At 39.8% G+C, this 24,224-nt stretch overlaps 1 protein-coding gene across 4 annotated transcripts in view; it reads left to right on the top strand.

Moving 5' to 3' along the window:
- The window catches only part of POU6F2 (POU class 6 homeobox 2), a 316,623-nt gene that overhangs the window by 200,427 nt on the left and 91,972 nt on the right, over positions 1 to 24,224 (top strand). For all 4 annotated transcript variants that reach the window (XM_030009371.1, XM_030009370.1, XM_030009372.1 and 1 more), the window contains exon 5: positions 17,185 to 17,510. In XM_030009371.1, coding sequence (XP_029865231.1) covers positions 17,185 to 17,510 — 326 coding nt within the window. The remainder of the gene's footprint in view (positions 1 to 17,184; positions 17,511 to 24,224) is intronic.

Genomic DNA, 24,224 nt, shown 5'->3' with positions numbered 1-24,224 from the left:
TCTGAATCAGGCATCTATAAATCATATTCACTGTAAATCGATGGATAATTTCAGTATTAGCATTATTCCAGTGGTACACAGCTTGTAATTATAACAGAAAGTTATTTTTTTCCCTCATAAATGATTTCAAAATACTGTATTGTGTTGTTTTTTTTAAGGATTCCATACGAGGTGCATGGATTTAACCATGATTCAATTACATCGCTGTTTGGGCTTTGGACCTGCTATGATTTAATTACATTTTTGTTCATTCAGACGTTTATACTGCATGTATGTTTTCAAATCATTCTCACTGTAGCGGCAATTTTCCAACTTCTCTGTGTGAGAAAACGATCTTTAAAATTGTCCTCGCTCTGTAGTACTTAAGAAAGGGAAGACGTACATGAAGAAGAACCTCAAAGATGAAGGCCAGGCTTGAAGCACAGTTTCATTAATACTGGATGGCAGGAAAGGAGCCAAGTCTCAGATAATGAGGAAGGAGTTGCAATTTTTTTTAAAGCTATCTGGTGACAGGGAAAACAAAAATGACATTCAGCTGACGAATGAGCGGAGTTTGACCTAGCCTTTTGACCCTTGACAATCAATCTTACCTGCTGCTTCATAAAGAATTATAGCTATGCCACTCACATTTGACTCTGGATTTTTACTATTCTCTTTTACTTTCTTCCTTCTTTCCTTCTTTTTTTCTTTCTTCCTTTTTTTGAATACATAGTCCTAGAAGAATAAACGTGCATGTTGCATGCAAGACCACACAAATCAGAAGGTAGTCTTGAAAAAGAGAGAAAGAGAGAAAAAGGATGGAGGAAATGGATGATCGGGGCAGGGTAGGGTTAAAAGAAATACAGGGATAAAACAGCTTATACATGCAATTCATAAATGCCTGTGATATCTTTGGGGCTTTGGAGGGTGACATAAATAAACAGCAGTTTGGCATCCTCCCCCTAAGTGCCCTGAACACAGTGCAGTGTCCCTGGCACAAAGAGCTGTGTGGAGCAGCTGCTGGTAGTGCCTAATGCTCTACAGGGCCATTTTGGAAGGTGATGCCTGGACTGTGCAAGGCAGAACAGATTGGGTCTGCTTGAAAACACACAGCGGGCTCCTAATGTGATCTTATGTAATGTAGAAAAGAAAATAATGGAATTGTTAAATATAAGCTGCCTTTGCTTAATAAGAGCAACAACACAGTAAAGGTGAAATATGATCCTATGCAGGAGCTATGAGAAAGCCAGCAAGAAACCAGGATTTTCGGACTTTTTATGGGATTTTGTTTTGTTTTGTTCTTTACTGTTTTATTTCAAGTTTTATTGCTGTGTACACTATTAAGAGTTTGCATACCCTCGTTCTTGGAAGGGACAGTAAGTCTAGACAGTAGATGTCTGCTGTGTTATCTATTAAGGGTGGCAAAGCAAGTACTGAGAACAGTGTTAGTGGCACAACTGAAGTGAAGAGAAAATCAGATCCACAAGACACAAAGCTATTAGAACTAAGTAAAGGCCACATTTTCCTCTTGGTTTTGGAAGTGTAAATTCACTGACGCTGCTCTCATTGCTCTGTGAAACTCAGAGAAGAATTTGTCCTATTGTCCTCATCAGCCATGTTGATTTGTATATTTTTATTTGCAGCATTTTTGCTTTGAGATACTGAAGGTAAGGCTAGTCAGCAAGTGCCTATGTAATGTAGTTCACTAGCTGCAAGAGGTCACCATTGGGAGGTTTTTAGCTTTTAAGGACAAGAGGATGTCTGAGGGAAAAGGAGGGGCCTATGAGGGCTTTTTTTTTTTTTTTTTTTTTTTTTTTTTTTTTTTTTTTTTTGTGCCAGTGATTACTGTGAAGGTACTAGTCTCATAGGCAAAGGAAATAATAATTGATCATTTTTGTAAGTTGCATATTGTAAAATTTTAAAGGTACATCCTTGGTACACACTCACATGAGTGAACACTCAAAACTGTAGCAGCTGATAGACAAGCCTTCTGTGTTTTTTATGGTGTGAACACATTTTTGCCCTGTCACGTAAGTAAGGGATGACTCTGCCTTGATTCATCTTGTGCCTTTTTAGATTGGAAAAAAAAGGATACAAAATATGGACAGGACAAGTCACAGGCCTGTCTTCCTCTTGAATTTTCATGATCATGAGTGGCTGTAGCCAGCTGGGCTGGATCTGGTCTTGGCTGCCTTTGCATATTTTGCTCTTCAGAAGCAAGTTCTAAGAGGAGTAACTGTTTTCTCCTATTTTGAGCTGCAATAAGGAGAGCTGTTGAGTATACAGCCTGTGTAGACTTTGTGCTTGGAGAGTACCTCCAAAACACCTCACGTGGCTGCTCTCTCTTCGGCTCTCTGACCCTTGCCATGTGTTCTCAGCGCACAAAATTGCTGAATGTTGCCTGCGCAGGCTTTGTAATGCATGAAGGTCTTTCTTGCATGTATAAATGTCACACCTCCATGTGAACGTCATAAACTCTACTCAGATTTCTTGATTTATTACTATTATTACTTGTAATATATTCAGAAACAAAACCAAGCAAGCTTTAGTGTCGCTGGTCCTGAGAGCCTGAGAATTACTTTGCAATGAGTTAGGAAGAGGGAAAGAAGGGGCTGTTGAACAAGAGGGGGAGAGGAGTTTCCATTTCCCATTTGTTCTTATGTAATTTGGGAGGCAGTAATCATTGGTGTAGGAAGGAAGAAGGCTCACAACAATGGTTCAAATTTCATAAGCATAATAGAAGTCTGGGCACAAAGCAGTGCAGTCTTATTAGCAGAGGAAGTGAGGTCAGTAGTCTTCAGCCCCTTAACAAGATGACAGTATTTATGAAGCATCACAGCGGCAGGATGTGGTTACCTACAGTCTATTCACATAACAAGCACACCGGGGTCCTACAGTTATTGCCTTTGAATTTGTTTTCCTTTCTTCATTTTCTTTTGTCACCCTCCTGTTTCTTTGGCCTAGCTTACTGCACTGGAGGAATCACTTTATTACCTGTGATGTCTTGTTGGTGAAATTTTCTCTTGGATTTTTTTATTGTTATTATGATTAGCTAGTTTGGTTTAGCTGGCTCCACCAGTGTGTCTCTGATGATAGAGGTGCTCACAGTGGTATGCAATGAACTCTAAGTACTAGTCTTCCAGGAAATCTGGGATTGTTTTTCATTCTGAAGTATCCTTTAAATGCAGTGTGAGACAAGTGCCTAAAATGTGCCTGAGCGTAGAGTTCATCTTAAAAGACATCCTTATTGTTGGAGGTCTCAAAAAGTCTTATGAGCTGCTGGGAATAACAGCATTACCCAGACATCATCAAAAAGTAGGAAAAAAGAAAATAAATGGGTGCTTTTAAACTGTCTATCTCTCATTAACACAATGGAGGAGGTAGCTCTGTAACAATCTTTTCCACATGGAAATAAAACTTTGTGTATCTTTGACCCCCTTCATTTTGAGGATCTTTGTGCACATTGCTGTACTTCACTAATTTAGCTTCCTATGGTGGTGGAAGTGAAGTTTATTATCCCTCCTTTTCTCTTATAGAACAGGAAAGTGAGGCAGGGAGAATAACTGCTGTGACCAAGGTGGTGCAGTTATGGCAGGTTCAGGAATAGGAAGTGGATTCACAGGAGCTGGTCTTAGGATCTTAGGTAGGATAATCTGTCCTCACTCCCTGTTTCTGATCTGACTTGTTCTGTCATACAGGATCTTTTTTTTTTTTTTTAAATTAGGAAAACTGTGCTTTGCATCTTGGAAGCACAGCATGCAGGTGGGAATAGTATTTGTCAGTATAGCATATTTAATTATTTATAACTACTTTCTTTGTCTGATGGTTTGATTGTTATTTATTTTATTTTCCACCAGAAGGTTTGATCACTTAAATAGCCTGAAATCAAACATTTGGCAGTATTTACAAATTATGAAAATAATTTCCGATTAAAGTTTTCCGTGGGGAGATTAAAGTTTCAGACCAGTACGTAAGCCAAGGGCACTCTTCTGAATCTCAGCAGAGAGAACTGTTCTGTGGCATGTGCTCTATATTCACACCCATGCTGGCACAAAGTGCAGGTGGTGGCTCGCACATTGTCCCCATGGTCTTTTCGGGGTTATTTCTTTAGAATGCTCTTAAGTCAGTGGGCAAACTGAGCCCTCCCAGCCAAGTGAGATGCAGATCTGCGAGGCACCCATTAGACAATGCCTGGCAAAAAGGCCACTTGCAGTGGCAGCTGAAAGAAGTGACAGAATCGTGCAGGCATCTAAAGCTTATCTATTTTGTAGATGTACTGTAATCAAATCTGAAAATCACTGCAGCATTAGTTAAATCAGCAATGCTTCTAGCACTATGATTGCAAGAAGTCAGACATCATTTCACGTGCAAGATAATTAAGGGCTATTAGAATTAATCTATTTAAGAATACTGCTACTTTAAAAAAAAAAAAGAAATGGAAATCACTTCTGGTTTTGTCTGTAGTGGTCTGTGGAACAGTGTTGATTCACAGACACCAGAGGTCTTATGTTCTTTGCTTCCCCTCTTAATTTCCCAGTGCAAAACATTAAAGCATAAGATGCTTTCCTGGCATTAGTTTCTTTATGAACTGGAAATCCATGTGATCCATAATCCAAATGTATAAAATGGTCAGCAGTGTACGCTGCAAACCTGCTAACGAAATCTGTTGCACTGGATGACTGCTTTGGCTTGCCTTCACTTATGGGTCTTATGTTTATAGGTTGTTTTCTGATGCAGTTCTCATCAGCTCTAATGATTGGGTAGGTAGTGGCAAAAAAATATCCCTAAACATTCCTGAAAAAATAAAGGCAGGAATTTACACAACTGCTTTTGCCCAAAATCACATGAATAAGACTTTCTGACAATAATGTTTAGGCAAATTTGTATTTACTTCAGCCCCCTGTTCAAAGGCAAGGACTGCTGGAGTGCCATCATAGTTCCATAAGCTATAAAGAAGTAAAAGTCTATAGCTGGCAGGAAAAAGAGGCTGTTGGAGCCATATCTGCTCAAAGTGAGGGCTCTGTATGAGAACAGCCGTTGAACTGCGGAGATAATGGCCACAGGAACTGCCTTCCCCTATAGAATGCAGGAGGACCCCTGTAGAGCTGGTCTTTTGAGGTAGTCTTTAGACAAACATGAATCCAAAAACTGCCTTTTTTGGAAGATTGTGGGAGAGAGGGAAAGAAAGGAGTGGTGGTGTTGTCACGTGATGCTGGACCTGGCTCTGTCTCAAGGATGGAGATGAAAGCATAGTTCGCCCCATGCTCCCTGGCGCTTGGATGGAAAATCAAAGGGAACCATATTAATTTCAGCTTCATTGAAAACACACAGTAGAAAAAACATCCATAGTTGGCAAATGGAAAAGTTTTAAATTGATGATGGAAGAAACATTCATTTCCAAGCTTCTGAGCGAGCTATTAAAATCAACAGAGTAAAGACAAAATACCTGGCACTGAAAATGAAAGGAACAGTTTTTTGCACCTACTTAGTTAAAACTTGGCAAAATGAATCTAAAGTAGTGGTTTCAGATTTCCGTGTGCACTAACTGTGCCAACTTTTGTTCTCAGGGTTGCCATGATAGATAGTTCATGCCACTTGAGAAGCATTTTTTCCTCTAACTTTTTAAATCAGAAGTCAATTTAAGCAAAAACTAGATCTTGTATCAGCACTGACATGTGTTTCTTTATTTTGTACTGTTGAATGGTCCAGGCTTTTCATTTAAATACACTATTTTGGAACAAGCTCATCTCTATTTATTTGACATTGGAGTTGCCACAGTAAATCTAGTAACGGTGTTTGCCCAATATTTATGTAGTATTTTCACCTACACCTCTCAGTGGGCTTCCTCAGGAGGATGAGAAATCCACTAATTTCAGAAGCAAGGAAATTTAACAGTGAATTCTCTCCTCCGCCCCCAGCCAAACATCATTATCTATGGCTATACATTAGCAATCAATTTCACATGATAACCAATGTTTTCATTATCATCAAAATTTTCTTAATTCTCTACCATTAAAAGTTAGCATTTGCATTATTTTATGAAAAAGTTATATATAACAGAAGAAAAATTTAACAGAAAATTAAAATTGTTGCATGGAAACTTCACACACCTATTACATAACCGCTGATATGTTTCTATAGGATGAATAAAATATATCTGTTAGGATACATTCTCTTGTGAATTTTCTGTATTTTTAGAGCACGTTCTGCAGGATTCTATTATAATTCTCAAAAGGATAACATTAACGGCAGGTGTATTTAATATTTGTAACAGTCTTAGTGCATTGGTAAACACTTTTTTTTTTGTGCGTTAACACATTGTTGAATTTGTTTAAAAGACTGAGGAACCTAGAGATGACAAACAATGAGAAGAATGTTTTGTAGCATCATTCAGGTTTGGTATAGCTAAACACATGCAGCTGATGAGACCTAAACCCTTATTTAAAATGATATTTCATTATCCTGAATGTTAAAATTAAGGCAATGTTGCCTTAAGGAAGGCAAAGACTAGCTTCCTGTGAGTTGTTTTGGAGAATTACTGGTTAGCAACCAAATTCAGTTTTGTTTCCATTATCTGGTCTGGAAAAGCAAGTATTTCTATTGATATGGGTAATAAGGTACTAGTTACTGCATCGAAAGGGGAACAACGTTCTATTCTGACTGAATATGTGGGCAGAAATAGTAAATTATTTCTAGGTAGATTTTTGGCCAATTGTAAATTCCTCCTTTGGATTTTGTTCCATTTCTGTAACTGGATACTCCTGTTCCATGTAAGTAAATAAATTATTTAAGTGGAAGTTCTTTTATTAATTGCTATGTATCCCTTTTAAATTAAAAACAATTAACCTCAAAAAAGCAGCTTAATAGTTAAAGTAAGATCTAGATGCAGTTTGTTCAAAGGTCTGCTATTAACTATTTTGCAGCATACAAAAATGTATGAAATATCAAACAGCATGGGGGTTCCTGATGTGCTTTTGAAAGCCATGAAATGGATAGTGCATTGACTGGGCAGAGCAATGCAGCTGCTTTTCTGGACTCCCCAACCTTTCTGTTCAGCTGCGAATGGAGCTTCATCCTAACACAGAAGTGTGACTGACTTTACAGCCCATGAATGAGGATTGCCTACAAAATTCTTCTTCCTAAGTCTCCCACCCAAATTTTCTACTGATGAGCAGTTTATCTATGTGAATAACCAGGTTTTTTATTTCAACAGTGAGCAGGAAACTTAGGTAGGTAGAAGCACATCAGCACTCAAAGAGCAGCTAATTCAGTGTTGCTGTGCAAAAGTGATAGATGTCAAGCACAGCCAAACTAGGATTAGCACCTGAAGCAGCAACGTGTTTGCCTGATGAGCTATAGGGACAGGAGAGAAATCTCATATTCAGCCTCCCTCATTTTACTGCAAATTAAAAATGGTCAGTCCATCCACAGCAGACGACCAGCTGCAGAGTCCAGAGCTGCTGCTCACCTACTGTTTAACTTCGGTTTTAATCTCTCTGCAAGTAAAATAAACAAACTAGAAAAAGTGATATAGGCAGATTGCCTTAAACTGACCTGTAGTTAGCTTAAAGCTTGCAAAAAGAAAACAGCTACGGATACTCTGGTATGTTTTGAAATGCACACAACTAAATACAGCTGTTCTTATCTATTCACAGCAAATAATAAAAATCATGGAATATTCTTAAAGACAGCAAAATAGAGCTACTGTGAGTCAACAGCAGGCAAACATAATGTACCTTGCTAGTGATACATACATTCAGGAATGGCTTGTGGTGTGACAGATTACCAAATTAGAGTTCGCTTCCCAGCTCCTCTACAATTTCTCATGTGTGGGGAGTTGTGTAGTCTCTCTGCATTGATCCCTTATCTAAAGAAAGAGCACCTCCATCTTCTCACGTATTGAGGTTACAGCACCTAGCACACCATCTCCTCACCAACCCAGTGACCTGTGCTCAAGATTGCTCCTGTACCACAGCTATTAAGCAGTATCTCCTGTCACTTAGAGAAAGTTTTTTAGTCCGTTTTTGTTCTTTAATGACTGGTGAAGAACGCCATGTTCAGCATGGTACTGTGCATGTGTCCCAGCTGGTGAGGAATGGCCTTCAGTCCCTGGGAGCTGCATAGGGACTGAGAGCATTACAGCCCTTGCAGGATCAGGCCACATGTTTTGTTTTGTTCTCTTCCCCACCTTTTTCACCCTGTTGCTACCATTTTTAATTTTTCATGGCTTGGTGAAACCAGGCGAAGTTCAAGGCTATATTGAGGATAGCAGGGCCTGTTGTTAACAAGGTTGAAGCCTACGTCACTGCTCCAGCAGAGCATTTGTGTGCATGGCCTTGCAGCAAGGTAAAACTGCCACTTTTGCACCTGGTTCTTGTACTTGCTGTTGTAGTTTTATTGACTGTAAAGGAAAGGACTGGGCTGGACTGCATTTTTTCCCTTTCTCCTTACAGCGTACCCATTGCTGTTTTCTGAGTCATTCCATAGCCTGTTCTCACTGCTGCTCAGCTAACTTCTCTAGCTGGAATTTGCATGCTGGGAACCGAATTTGCATCTGCTTGAATCTTGGAGTTCTTAATAGAAAACAGAGTTGTCTCAGGTCTCAGTTTTCAGAATAGACTGGAAGTTGAAAATGATAGAAACACGGATATAATGACAGTCTGAGAGATGAAAGCAACCAGTCATAGCAAGTCACCTGAGTGGGCATGGTACCCTCTGCTGCTTTCACTCAGTTGAGGCTGGGAGAAAGTGACATTGTCCTTTGTCATTCTCAGGACACTTCCACAAGCTCAGCATCAAGGCCAACCTTTTAAACCACAAACACTTTGATCCACTATTCGATTATATTGTTTAAAAAGCCCAAACACACACATGCACAAAAAACCCAGTACATTTCACTTACGGTAACTTCACTTTTAGTTAAGGAAACATGACTCACTTCAAAGACTCTTTGAAGAGACTTCTAATAATTCCTGATCTTCAAAGAACCATTGCTGAAGCTATACCTGGATAAATATTTCTTTGTCAGAAGAGCCATTTGCCATAAACAATTATAGAAGATGCAACTGCAGATCTATTATCTGAAAGAATGCAAAATCACCCTTTGAAGCCACCAGGCAGTTCAGCCAGTTCCTGTTGACAAGACTTTGCCCCAAAGCCTCACATAGCCACCTTGCCAGCAGAAATGTCAGGGTACCCGGTGGACTGGGGATCTGTGGCTGCCTGAACTGCAGGACAGGATTCTGCACTTACAGCATTTGAAAGAGACAAGGAGAGAAAAAAATAAGCTGCAGTCCCTGTTATTAAAGGTTGTATGTGCAGAGCGTGCCCAGTCTTTTTCTGATGTCCATTATGAGTCATGGCCATTCTTCTCTGAGTCAGCAGACTGTTTTTTCAAGCTTAATGTCTTTGTGTCATTCATCTGTTCCCTGTCACATCCCTTTGTCTGTGAAATCTTATATTGGGCTCTGTTGGCCTTTAGATGATAATTTTTTTTCTCTGTCAATTAGTTTCTTTCAAAGGAGGCCTGCAGAATTTTTCCCAAGAAACGGGAGGTTGTCTTAAATTCTGTTCCATAGGAACAGTCTTATGGGCTCAATATGGTCTGGAAATCCAATCTGTAGGAACACCATGCCACTCAATTTGATTTTGCATTCCAACACTATTCCGTTCTTGGACAATCTGGGACCAGTCCTGCTCTCTGTAACTAGAAAACTGCTTTTATCTGGCGTAAGGACTTGATGTTAAGATCCTGCCCCCTGATCTCTGAGAGAGTCATGTTTTCACACACACACACACACACACACACACACACACACACAAATCAGGCTGGTAAAATTAGGAGTTTAACAGATCTAGATGTCGCTTGCTTGACACTCAGCCTTTGGCATTCAAACACTTACATTGCCCTCAGACTATGTTATGGTGGATTTTTAATTGCCTGTCTTTGCATGAGAGTCCCGAGACAACTCCCTGATTGATCCCCTGTGTCTTGATGATACCCTGACTCCAGTTAATGTTTCAGCCATCTGTACATTATGAGGCTTAAGGTCCCATTTGAGCTGAGGAAGCAAATGGCTTATTAAAGTCTAATTTCTCCAGCTTGTTCTTGCCTTTGGGCATTTTAAATAGGTTAATGCAATTTTTACAATACACTCAGGGAACTTTACTCACAGAGTGTTGTCATAAACTAGAGGAAAATAGCCCCTAGATTATCTCAAAATGGGAAGTATTCCAAATATACTTGCCCTGATGCTTAGTCAAGCTCCCCACCTAGAACAACAACTTTTTCTTCCCTTTTTTTTTTTTCTTAAGATTTTAGTGGATTTTTGTACATTTTAAGGTTTGGCAAGGAAAAAAAATGTCAGATTTATTTAATGCAGTTGATCGTTTTTCAGGGAAGTTCCAGTATTCATCAAAATGTGGAGACACCACAGGCACCATATAAATTATGATGGTTTTCTTCTTAATACTTCCTTTTTATTGCCTATATTCTTTAAAGTGAATTTAGTGCTCATGAAAGATGCTGGATATGACAACAGTAGAAAGCAAAGCCCTCTGTTTATCTGCAGAATTGGTACAGAGGAGCATTGGCAATGCAAGTTTCTCCCCATAACCCCATCTGCGTTCTGCAGCTGTATCCTTGAGGGATCACCTTTAGGAAGAGGAAGATGACTTGGTCTCCTTACTCTTTCTATCCTTATCCTCTCTGCTGAAAGTGCAAATAAAGATGTCAGTTGATGCCATCCAAGGCCGTAGTCTTTATGATCTTCCTAATAGGTATTGGGAGACCATCAATTTATTACCTTGACTGTGTGGCAGACTGCTTTCAATGCAGGCTCTCTGTGGGTATCTGTGTGTGAATGCATCTTCTATACATCTAATACATCTTCTATAAGGTAGAAAACACTCAAAAGTGCCATTAAAGTGCAATGACTTTTGTTCCCTGTATTGACCTAGACTGGATTTGAACCAGTGATTTAGAAATAATATGCTCTGTATCCCATTACTAATCTCTTCAGCCACAAGTCCAACCCTTCCTTTTTTTTTCACAAAGAGGGTGCTGACATATTTAAGGCGACTCACATTTTGCTCTCAAAAAGAAAACAAGCATATGGAAAAATATGTTGGGTATTTGGCTAACCTACCCCTCATTACCCAGGAGGGAGACAGTGTAAACACAGGCTTGCATTAGACTGTTCAGCGTGTGTATTCAATCTTTAGAAATCTGTTTCAAAGAAAAAAAAAAAAGGCATACACCTCATTAGAAGAGAAACAACAGGGTGGAAAAAAAAGTGGGCCCTGTCAGTTCGAACACAAGCCCAGATGCTTAAGTTAGTTACACTTTTCAGTTTAAGGCAATGCAAATCCATTCTCCATTACTGGGGAAGTGGAAAAAGCCATTAGGCCCTTGAAAAGGCAAGAGTCAAGTTCTGTGCTCAGTCAAATAGGAGAAGGTTTAATGTATGATTTTCTTCTTTTTAGTCCATTGTACATTGTATCAAGGCACTGAAGAACATCTATGCAATTATGTAAATAGGAGGTTAGAGTAGCATAATAGTTTGTAGGCTAAAATTGTTTCTTATTCCTCCTGCCCCTTCTTCCTCTTTACGCAGAAACAAACATGCACAAAACATTAATAAAATAAATCAGACATTATGTGAAGCTTATCCACAAGAGCAGATTTTAGATACAAATTGAATCCCTGAACATTAATTTGATCTTCTGCCAAGCACTATAGAGGTCTTAAGAATCTGAGCTTATATTGTGAATGAGAGGTGAAAAGAGTCCTAATTCTTACATTATTTTCATTATATAAACATTTGTGGGCTTACTTATGTTCCTTGCTTTTTGGAGAAATGTGGTTAAACTTTAAAATGTGTATTTTTATTTAAAATACAACCAGATCCATTCCCATACTTACGCAATAATACGTTAGCCAGAGGCAGCAGGCAGTTGATACTACTTTCAGTGAATATGATCAGGATTGGGATTTGAAGACAAAGCCTTTTCAGTTTTCCCACTAAGAAAAAGATTCAGTCATTCCCCCTGTTATGGACCAGACTGCTTCTTTCAGCGTGGTTGCATCAGAGGTGAAGTCTTCCCATTGCACCACTCTACTTGACAGAGGGGCGTTTTAGTTTCATTTCAGTTTCCTGTGTAGGTAACCAGCAAAGGAACAGAAGATACAAGGGAAACATGAAAAGATACATTTTATGTAAATATTGTAAATGCATAGCAGCATTGTGCCTAAGGTATCCCCCAAAGGAAGCCAAGGAGCGTGTTCCTTAGATCATAACTTTCTCTTAGTCCTTAAAGTAGTCTAAGGTCTTTGACAAGTATAGAAGTAGGTGACCTGGGAGATCAGAAAGTTTGCTTTCACTGCCTCTTGACCATCCATTTGCACCACTTAACTCTGTATCTCTTATTTTAATGTAAATGCTTTGAAACTGTGGCTAAGCATAATCCGCTTAAAGTTTGATCATGAAACGTGGGGTGATCCCTTGAGAAGTCTGCCATAGCACAACAGCAACCAAGAAATTATAGTTAAAACTTAAGTTTCAAAACCCCTCAATGGCATTGTTTCTTTGTAGATATTAGTTCTTCTTACTATCTTCTTGGATACCTGGTATATATTCAACACGTATTTTTCTCAAGGAAAGTTGAAATGTCACACAGCTTTTGTGGATTTTGCAGGCATTTTTAGTTAATTATCTCTCTTTTAAAGTGCTGTACTTTATGTTGGGTTTTTTAACCACAGAAAGAACTTTTTGCAAGCCTTTTTAATTCTTGAATGCAATTCTGAAAGAAAGTAGGCACTTCTCACTTAAGATATGTCAAAGTTTTAGCCAGCTGTTAGCCAGTAAGTCATAAAAAGATTCCTGTGAGGTAGGCAGTGCATGTTATCTTTTATACATGCAGACATAGCACTGTTGTACCACCTGAAATTCCATCAGGCTCCAAGCTCTGCAGAAAGTGACAAATGCTGGACAGGTATACAATTTATAATGGATGAGCTATGCAAGCAAGCTCTGGGAGTTGGATTGGATTTGATTACAAACAATAATGTGACACGAACCCTGCTGTGGATAGTACACACATTGTGAGAGGCAGTGCAATCAGGTAGCATGAACACTGGACTGCAGGCATGATCCGAAGCCCTAAATCCACCTTTGCAGTACACCTACTGTGTGGCTTTGGGAAAGCCTTGTCTGATCTAACAGTCCATCTTCCGATTCCATATCTGTTTGTTTAGCAACAGCATGTTAAACAATCATACCTCACTAAGCCACTTCAATGCAATTTATAGCTCAGCATGATAGTAGGCTTTGGAGAGGCTTTTTAAAGGAATTATATGAAAAGACAAGAAGTTATTTGAATAATTTTGTGCAGTTGCTGGCAATGAACTTGGAAACTTTTCCATGAAGTAACTTTTCTCCATCAACAAAATTTTCCCCAAGGGACCACCTTCCACCCCTGCAAGAATGAGTGCACTTCCAGTACAAAAGTGAATGGTAGAGATACTGATATTCCTGCATCGGCCAACATTCAAGTATTGAGCAGTACTGAACACAAAGCTTTTCTGCTCCTAGATGGGGATGAAAAAATCTCCGTATCAAGCCATCATTTGGGAGTGCTGGGCATGCCCACAGAATTTACAAACTTGATGTTTTCCAAGTCAACTTCAGACTCTCTTCATTCATTGGACAGATCAGGCTGCCTGAGTGATTGCACCTGCTCACATTGTCAATGCACAGAAGTATGTTGGTGATGGTCGTTTGACATTGGTTACATTAGCAGCTCAGTAGGACCTGAACCTGCAAAATTTTAGGTGAAAAAAAAAAGCTCTTGAGGCATTTTTTCCTCTTTTTCTTCCCTCTGGATTCTGCCTCTTGTTTTATGTATTGGCAGAAGAAAGAATGTGCAAATCAAAATGTCCATTAAAGAGAGTATTGGTCTTGTGGACAATGGAAGTTTGATGAAGATTTAATTTTTAAGAATGTAATTCAACAGCTGATCAAAGGCATGACTCATTAATGAAACTGAGGCCTACACCATTAGGATGACTGTTCTAGCAAGTAAATCCCAACACGTGCACCAATATAATCTTTCTTTCTTAAGCAGATTCATACATTTAGGAAAACCACATTTCAATAAGTGTGGATTTTTGTCCAATGGTAAACAAACATATCAGTACTATTTCTGTATATCCGTATCTATGCTTTAGACTGTAATTTTGCAAGGCTGCTTATATCACTGTTTGGCAATATTTCAAGGAAAGCATCCTGAAAGAAAATCATATACTCTGTGGTGAACACTAATATGAATAATTATTAAATATTAGTCTTTTGATTGCTCTGAGCTACATGCAAACACACAAAATAATAAACTTTTTGCAATGTAATGTAACCACCCCTTCGTTTGTTTTAGTTTGTCAAGAAACTTCATTTATTTTACACTTTGGGCTTCTTTACCATTCTTCTCCTCTTATCTTGTATGTCACCATTTTAAGAAGTCCAGGCAGTGATGCTTTTATCTTTAATATTATATCAACAGATATTTTTTGCATACCATAAGTTCAATCACAAGATCATTGATAAAAATTTAGCGCTGCCCTGTTTTTGCACTTTTATGTTATCAGAATCGTAGTGACCCCTCTGTCCTATGTTACCTCATGTTATCTCAGATTGATATTTCCAGCATTCTTTTAGTTATTGGCCATATTTTCCAAATTCTAGCTGAAAGGCATACCTCCAGGAGCCAGACATGTTCTGTGCTCCAAAAATGTTGCAGTAGATGGCTTCTCCTCCACCTCGAATGCTTTTGCCTGTCCCCTACTACATGCCTGTCCCCAGTGCCCTGCATACAACATATGGCATTCTGACAAATCCATTTTTCCAAGCTGTGGCCTTTAAGAGTGCCCTGTGGGAGCAAAAGGGTTTGGGGAGCATTGCAGTACAAAACCCCCCCCCCATATAGTTTGCTATAGAGAAAGTTTCGTCTCTTCCTGTCCAGTTGTGCACATAGAATATAAAACGGTCCCTCATTCCTCTCTATGAGCTGCGTGTATTACAAGTTATGTTTCTGTAGGGTGTCTTTGCATTAATTTCTATACTGGAGTCTGTGGAAGCAGTAAGGGCATGTTGTATTTGTAGTCTTGGTTCTGGTTATCAAAGGTTTGTTCAGACTGCTAAGCTATCACAGGTGAGGAAATGGCCTGAACAAGATAAAGAGCTGGTCTAGATTAGTTTTTTCCTCATGGGAATGGGAAGGGTCTTTCCGCCTCAGTGTACATACCTACAGATGGAACTGGTGAATAGTATTCCTTGCTATCTGAGGTGCTTCACGCTATGGTTAGTATTTGTCTGTGCAGTTGCTTTCTTGTATACACACCTTCTCCATTCTTTGTTTTCATATGCCTTGGATTATATTTCCACTTACTACCCTCTTGGCTTTGGGGCATTTAGATACGAGTTCTGATCATGGAGTTGATGGGAGTGTACCCTTACTTCTCCAGGCTGATTTCTTTTGCATGAAATACCATGCATGTTTTTAATCTGGTGGTCACTCTGCTTTATGTTGAAACACAAAACTTCCATCAGGAACTTTCCTGATGGAAATATATTGGTGTTACCTGTCCTCCTTCTCTGCATTATTCAGGTTCTTTGTTGAAGTCACATACATGACTATAATTCTTGTAAAGGCATATTTGTAGCTTGATTCCTGCCTCTGGTGAAAGAAAATTTAGAGCAGCTATGATTATAGGAATGGATGACCAACAGCTCTTCCTACCAAGCCTTTTACTTTTCCTTCGTAAAGCCTATACTGGCTTACCCATTCTGCCTCATCTTTCTCTGTTTTCTATTCTTTTTTCTTTGCTTATTCCAGTTCATGGCTCATTGATTTCATAAGTCATACCAAGACCTCAGGTTCATCCCCAGGGCATAGACATCTAGAAAGCTGAAATAGGGATGTTGGCATGAAAAGAAAGTGGAGATGACTTGGCTTTATCTGCCAATCCACAAATAACTTGGTGAAGAGAGTTTCTGGCCATGAAATCTGAATGCCATTTTAGAAATAACAAATTTGATTCATTCCCAGTTTACTTTGGCTTCTGCTGATGGAAATTAGAATACAGAGTGGTGTTGGCAAAGCAGTATACAGAGTGCAAAATAGTGCAATGGTCTTGTAAGCCATTCCTCTTGGGATCTTACAGCTGTCTACCACAACCCCTAAGATGTTGATTAAAGTGGGTGAGGCTGGAGACCCAGGTGACTTATTCAGGGCATAACACCAGAAAGCATCAGGTTCCTGTGATGTTCTGGCTGCTGCTTAAAGCTGTTCTTCCTTGGTGACATCCTTGTGGCACACTCCTTGCCTTCCTGAATTTAATGAATGCCCTAGTCAATTTGAAAGTGTCTCTGGGAGATAAAGTTTGCTTCTCTGTGCCAGCAGGTTGATGTGAGCCACTGGTTTCCAAGCCTCACATTTGGAGCACATGCTAGCAAAATATGACAGACCTTTACTGCCAGGAGTAAGTGAGCAGTGCAAGTGCACCCTATTTCATGAGAGGAACTTTACGGCTTTTAGATGTGAATGATAAGGAGCAGTGCTAATTTCAAAGGCACACACATTTTATTGGGTATTTTTGCTACGTATTCATTGCACAAGAAATTTTACAGCTGAGTGTTTTATTTCCTGACATCTGCTGTATAAAGACATGACAAAGCTCTTTTCAGAGCATCCTTTATTTTACAACTATGGTTTTCTCCTCCTTTATATAACCACACCAGTTCATGTTATGAGTTCTTGCTATGCTGTGTACAGTGGCATCCTGTTTGCCTCTTCTCTAGGCAGGCTTCCATTTTTTCAAATTTCCATTGGCTTCACTGGTAAGCTTGTCTGAGCAAAGGCTGCCGGTCAGCTCGGATGCCTGTCCTGTGCGCAGAGGTGTAGCCCTTCCAAAGGTTTATTTTCGTTGCCTCCAGTGAAGTCCAACTCTTACCACAGAACTGCACTGGCAGAACCACAGGCTGTTATTGATGGGGACGTGTTTCCTGCCACAACCTGAAGTCTGAGGCCAGTTGACCTCAGTGGGCAGTATGCCACACAATGTAACAGAATAAGAATTTAATACAGAATATTTTTAACACAGTAGGTATTACTGAAACCTACGTAACTCCCTTCCCTCTCTTCAATTCACAGCTACCTCATCCCTGAACTCCCAGCTTCAACAGCTTCAGCATCTTCAGCAGCTCCAGCATCAACAGCAGCAGCAACAAGGTCAGCAGCAGCAACAGCAGCAGCAGCAAAGCCAGCAGCAGCAGCAAGGTCAGCAGGCACAGACTCCACAGCCACCCCAGCAGACCCAGCAGCCACAGCCGTCAGCACCACCACAGCAGAACCAAACACAGTCCCAGAGCCAGAGCCAACCGCCTCCAGCCCCACAGTCCTCCAGCTCCCCCCAGAAACCTAGCCAGTCACCAGGGCATGGCCTTCCATCTCCTCTTACTTCACCAAATCCATTGCAGGTAGGACGCTATGTACAAGTCTCTAACGGTCTAACAACAGAAAGTGCATACTCTCCCCCTGCAAGGGGAAATCAAGTGAAGGTTACACCTTCTGACCATACAGGCTGAGAAATTCTACCTCGTATTAGTTAATCCTTAAGGCATGCAGCTTAGAACAGCTAAAAGGCCTGATAAGCCAGAAAAGCATAACTAATGACGGTCCTAGTCTGCTCCTCTTTTGCTTTTAAAGTCCATATCGTATAACCCATAGAAAATGAACTAATTTTTTCCATGGATTCAGCATGTGACCTTTGCAAATGGCATTCATCCAGCAGTCATTCACCCTTTGTAGTAACTTATGAGGACAGCAAAGTTAGCTGTTCATTAGCAGATGATCCTGACTGTTCCTAAAAGAAATAAAGCTTCTGCTGGTGGATGTGTGCAAGGGATGGATGGGTTATCCTTCCTCTTGAAATCACAGTCCCATCATTTATCCTGCTAAGAATCAAATACTTCTGTTAAGAGTCTCAGTATATATTCCAAAGCTAAGAATGCCAGTTAATGCCTTTCCTAGATGCTCGCTCCAATGACACAGATGTTTTTTAATAGACCAACAGCTGTGGCACCTACACTAATGCTGGGCTCTGCCTGTCTTGGAATTCCCAGGCAGAAACAGAAGAGCTCTGATCCAGTGGTCCTAATTTCTTATACTTGGGTTTTCTCGCACTACATGTGTCATGCTATATTCACGTCCTGCAAGAACAGCTTTGACAGTACCCACAAGTATAAGTCTGAATAAACACGAGGGTAGTCTGTGAAGTGAGCAGAGTGTCTTTAACTGGGCAGTGGAACTGCACTTAGAAACCAGCAAAGTCTCTATTCACTTTATTCTCTAAATTCTGAGACCCCACTTTAAAGGTTTTATCCACACTGATGGATTCAGCTCCATTTCCTGCAGAAATTAAGCTGCATTAGCTTAGTAATTAAAAAATCCTTTTTCAAACAATTAAGGGAATTGGTTTACAAGAAGCTGTGTTTGCCATGTGGCCAGTTAAACCTGCATTAATCTGAGCTTCAACTAAATTGCATCAAATCTGATTTTTTAATGGTTTAGATAATAGACTTATAAGTCCACAAGAGAGGTGTCCTTGCTTCCTGAGCTTTTTCTTATAGTAGAGTATAATGTTGCTAGAGCTTCTTCAGTGTATTGTCTTAAGGGTTACTTAGGCACCACTTAATGCCCAGTCTATCATGCTAGTGAGTGCTTTGGGACTCTTCAGTATGCAGATTATTGACAGACAGGAATATTTCCAGAGGAGCTTCTGTTACATTTTATTGTCTTAGTACAGCTGTAATGTATGGACACTAACTGTATATGCTATATGTTGTTAAAACTGCCTGCTAAATATTGTGCTTCAAAAGGCATTCAGTTTTCCAAACAAAGCAAATGCACACATAAGTTAGAGTTGGGGTAGGGAGGAAGTTGGATTATCTCAGTGAACATACCTCAGGAGGGTTGTACTAACGCTGAATCTGAAGTCTTAGCTCTCATACAGCCTCTGGTCCCAATGTGAATCTCAACTGAATTGGAGTACTTCCAGTCTCATCTGTGACCTAGAGGTAGAGGCCAGTAGAAGCACTTTCTCTGTTAGCTCTCCAGGGTCACATCTCACTTGCAGAAGTACAATAAAAGTAAGTAAAACCAATAATTCCTTGCACGGGAGGTGCCAATGTCAATGTTTTCGTGGAGATACCTTGGCACATTGCTCTCTTTAGCATGCTTATCTTCACAACTACCCTTCTGAGGGCAGTCTGGATGTGGCAGACTCAACAGAAGTGGAAGGAGGGAACGAGGTACTCTGAGGTGGTTTTAGTTCAAACACTATCCCCTAAACCTTTTAGGAACTGAGATTAGAGTTAATGAAAGACACTAGCATGAGAGGTCTGGCATTCCCACTGGGCTGAGCTCACCCAGTACTGCTAAGCCAGCTGCGTGACTGGGACACTTTCAGAACAACAGTCAAGGAATTAGAAGTCATTAGCTGTCAGCTCTGGCTCAACATTAAAGAGTTACTAATAAATTGGGGGATAAGTATTTTTAATGTTCTTTCCTCTCTGATTCTTGCCATTTAAATAGCCATGAAAACCCAAAGTTTGTTCACAGATACAAATACACTGTGTGCTGACATCCAGAAGAGAAGCCAGAATTCAGGATGGTACTTCAGGCCTCACCTTGGTGATGTGTGTAGGGCCATTAGTTTGGCCTTCTAGCTATTTCTACAGCATTTCTACAGCAAGTGTAATACTTCCTAAGCTTCCCTAAGAAATACTAAATAACTTGAAACATGCTCTGTCATATTGCTGAGAATGGTGAGACTCTTTAATATGCAAACAAGTGACACTCAGAAATATTTCTAGAGGAACTGCTGTTGCACTTTATATATGGTTGAAGGATGTGTTTGGGTACTTTTCTGAAGCAGAGCAGTGGTAAGATCTCTATGAAATTTGTCTTTGCATTCTAAACCCTGCAGAGAAAAGGTGTTTTACCCCCGTACATCTAGCTTGAGGACTGGATCTGAAATTTTTTTCTTCTGCACAAACATAAAAAAAAAAAGGAAAAAAAAAAGGAGGGAGCACACGTTTCACAGCAGTTCATATATCCAGTTCATAATAGCTACTTAGAATGTGGATTTTTTTTAATGTCTAATGCTTTAACTTAAAAATCGACCTAGAACAAAATTCAGAGATATTATGGCCTCTAAGGTAATGTTCTTTATGAACTAGAATGAAATGGGTTTTGTTTGAAGAATATTAAGGGAATAAAGATCAACTAAGTTAAAGTTTGACAGCTTAAATTTCATTTCTGAATTCTTGATTTTTTCATGTGGGCTTTATCCTCTTACATTATTCAGGATCTGTCTGAGAGATATTAGTTTAGAACAATGCAACCTCAAAAAATTGTCATGGAAAGTCAGTAATTCAGGAGGATGATTGTGTTTGTTTCAAAAAACTCTGAAGGATAACAGCAATTACATCTCAAAATGTACAGATGCTGTCATGTCCTTCAGAAGGCAAATTAAATGAAAGTGACTTGCTTAGGTATACCTGGGTGAGGTACTTTTGCTAGCTGATCAGAAATTAATAATACCGGTGCAGTGTACACCAGCTAAAAGCCTCAGAACGATTCTTGTCAGATTGTTCTGTAATACTCTAATTTTATCACTATTCTTTACTCAGTTCAGTGGGCTGGACTGTAGTTGCAAAACTATTATTTTTAGGAAGTCTTTTAATGATTGTGTAGAAAGATGAAAAACCTCACTTTAGGTTCCAGGGCCTGGATTCTGTGCTGACATTAGTGATGATGCTCTAGATGTACACTGGTAAAAGCAAAACACTGCAGAACCAGAGTCATCGCTGATTTGCAAAAGGCAACAAACCAGAGGAGAATTTTCCAAAGCAGAGCTGTATTTCAGGAGGTGGTGGGTCAGGTAGATGATGGAAGACTTTCATCCCTTCATTTTAAAATGGTGAAATTCCTCATATAGAGAATAGTAGTCTGATTTTTACTTTCATTGCATCAATTGATTGAGACAAAGGAATCCAGAGGTGAAAGACAACCTGTCTGATGTTGCATATCAGGGACTTCAAAGCCTTTACTTCTGGGAAAATACACTTCTCCAAATATGCTTCTCCTGTGAATGTTTAGTGTTATTACATGGCAAATTACACAGGTTCTTGAATGGTCAGCATGTTGCAACTTCAAAGCATAGTTAGCACCTCTTACAGGGTTTCCATTCAATTAAATTTCTGGAGCCATAAGATCTTGATTATATGCTGTATAAAATCAGATGAGCCAAGTACTAAGGAGCCAATTATTCTGCTTGACTACCAGAATAAGGCACTTTGTATCAGCAACATATATTTAACTGGCTCCAAATGGAGGTTAGCTTCTGGTGCTGACACTTGCTGTATGTTTTAGTGCTATGGATAAGATGAACGTACCCACAGCTAGATCTGCAAAGGGAGAGCTGCACTATAGGAATAGAAGAATTACCAATGATTTCTACTGTTCTGTTCATGTGCGAATAGGAACAGACAAACAGGAAATCCCCCCGGGATTGCCCCACTGTAAAATTATTCTGACCGTTTTCAGAACTCTTTCCTAAAGCACCTTTTTGTCATAGAAGCCTACCTACAACAACTGCAGCTGACGGAAGATGATGAGTGAGAAAAAAACAATAATAAAAGGAGGGAAGAAGGGAAGTGAGGAGATGACAACAGCAGAAAAATCTTCCAAGTAATAGCAAACTCTAGGATAGCAAAACCAGAACCTCTTTCAGATTAAATTTTCATACTAATCTTAAATAATGTATTTGGAACCTCAACACTTTTATAACAAAGGAGAAAAGAAAAGCAGAACGGCTGAAACACTCACTGTAAATGAGAGAGAATGTGTCCACAGATGCCTGAGGCTCCAACAGTCACAAAAACCAAACCGCCCTTTCCCTTCCCCCACAACCTCATTCACTGGTTAGCTTCTCGTTAAGGAAAAATCTACGTTAAAGAAATCTCAGTGTTTAGTGACACTTTGATAAATTTACATATATTTAATATACAGAAGAAAGAACCACTTGTCTGTTGGTTTGAGGAAGGCAGCTGGGATAAGTTTGCAAGGCCTATAGTCATGGGCTGTCTTTATGTCTGTGTTCACATCCAAGACCTGCTGTATTTTTTTCATGCTTATTGAATCCTGAGATCAGGAAAACTTGATCAAGATTATGACACCAGTAATTCCACTGAGGAGTTTTTTTGGTTTGCTAAAATTATCTAGCCTTCTTCCTGCATATGATACTGTGCAATGTATGACTGAATCTGTTCTCAAGTTACTTAGCAATCAGTTTGACAAAGAAATATTTTATAAACAGTGAGCAAATGCAGTGCTTTGAACACATTTTCCAAAATTTCCTAATTTTTGGTTTCAATAGGGAGTGAGATATTGCACATCACAAGGCAATAGATAATATAGACATGTACAGCGGACGTTTATTCAGGAAGGTTCACGCCCACCAGCTGATTAGAGTGAGCCTGTTGAAGTGCTGATCTTAGGTGGATTTCCAGGAGGTACTGGCAAGACCTAGGTCTCAGCTCTAAACTAATAGCATGGAAAGTCCCTTACACTCAGCTAAATTGAGTTGAGCTTGGTGAACTGTTGAGAATATTTTGCACATATCATCCCCTGCTCGTTTGAATCAGGTCCAGAAAGATTTGAACATCTTGTTCTACTGACAGTTTTGAATTTCTGAGTATTCTTACAGTATTTCAGGGTTTTTTTGTGGGTTGATAAAGGTGGTTTCACGAGTGGAAGAGGCAAGCACTTGTGTAAAAATTTCCACTAGCTAGAAAGTCATGGTCATACTGATGGACCACACACACACATGCTATTACCCATTGCAAATGCTATTGTGATTCAGGTCCCTTCCTTTTGTTTTTGTGCTCTTCCTTCTGGCACTACAGTAGTTCTGTGAACCACACAGACATTACTGTTCACAAACTTGAACCTTGCTTGAGAAATTGTTGGCTTTGAGTTTCGGTGCATCCAGGGCCTCCTTTCTTCTTCTCTTCTCACCTCTTCTGGACACTTCCATGATCCTCCTCACCCTTTCTGTGTCTGCCACTGTCTAGGCCACTCTGATAAGGCAAGATGGCAGTTTGTCCTAGCTGGACACTTGGGTGTCTCTGCACTGTGCTGTACCATGCTCCCTGGCCCCGGTGCACAGGGCAGAGACATGCAAGCTGGTTTCCTGGCACGGCTAGCTTGTCTGAGGGCTGCTACCCTTCATGTCTACATGGAGATGCATGGGCGCCATTTCCACAGAAAGGCTAGTTTCAGTTATGTGTAAGACTGCATCCATCCACAGGACTGAGTAGGGTTTCAGATCTCCTCCTCAGCTGTCTTCCTTCTCCCAGAAGCTCACTGCTTTCTGGGGTCTTTGAGGCATTGGGACTTCACACTGTAAAGCTGCTGAATACTGCATTTAAACAGAGCAAAGAGATGTTTAAGGGTTCTCAAAGAGACTTTATAAGCAAGTCTCTTCATTCCCTGAGGAAACATTCTCTCAGTTGGAGCACTGGCTGCCTGGTCCATCCAAATATACTCTGCAAGTGTTACTATTTTCAGAAGCACAAGGAGTACTAGTGTCTGACTCACATTTAAAGCAAAGGAAATTAATCTTCGAGCAAAACAACTGGCATTATTAGCACCCAAGGGGCAGAAGCTGAGGCTAATATAGGAAACCATTTGCTAGAGAATTCTCTGAAGGAGAGGAAAGTGGAACTGTTTGCCTAGCAAGCTCTGGCTCCTGAAACGGGAGCATTTAATAAACTCCCTAAAGCAACTGAAGTATTTAATAAATGGGGAAATAAATAAATAATATCCTCCCAGGAAAAATTAGGGAAAATATCCATGTCCCATAAGCTCTTCTATTTCCCAAGCCTCTCTAGGCAGAGAGGAGGACCCTTGGGGATCTTAGGGACAGAAAAAATTGACACAGCCCCTCAGATACTCTTTTAAATCCAGTGGATCTGTTTTGCTAGCATTCATTTCTCTTAATTTCTCTTTGCACTCATATTTCCAAAAATTTTCAGGGAAGTAGACAATATCCCAAAACATTACTTTATTTGCCCCTATTTTTCATACCCCTCACCCCTTTGTAATAAAGCAAAAAAAAAAAAAAG

This window comes from Aquila chrysaetos, chromosome 3 (assembly GCF_900496995.4).
Source record: "Aquila chrysaetos chrysaetos chromosome 3, bAquChr1.4, whole genome shotgun sequence".
Classification (NCBI taxonomy): Eukaryota; Metazoa; Chordata; class Aves; order Accipitriformes; family Accipitridae; genus Aquila; species Aquila chrysaetos.
Note: the sequence above shows the minus strand (reverse complement) of the source record. Positions and strands in the feature narration are given on the sequence as shown.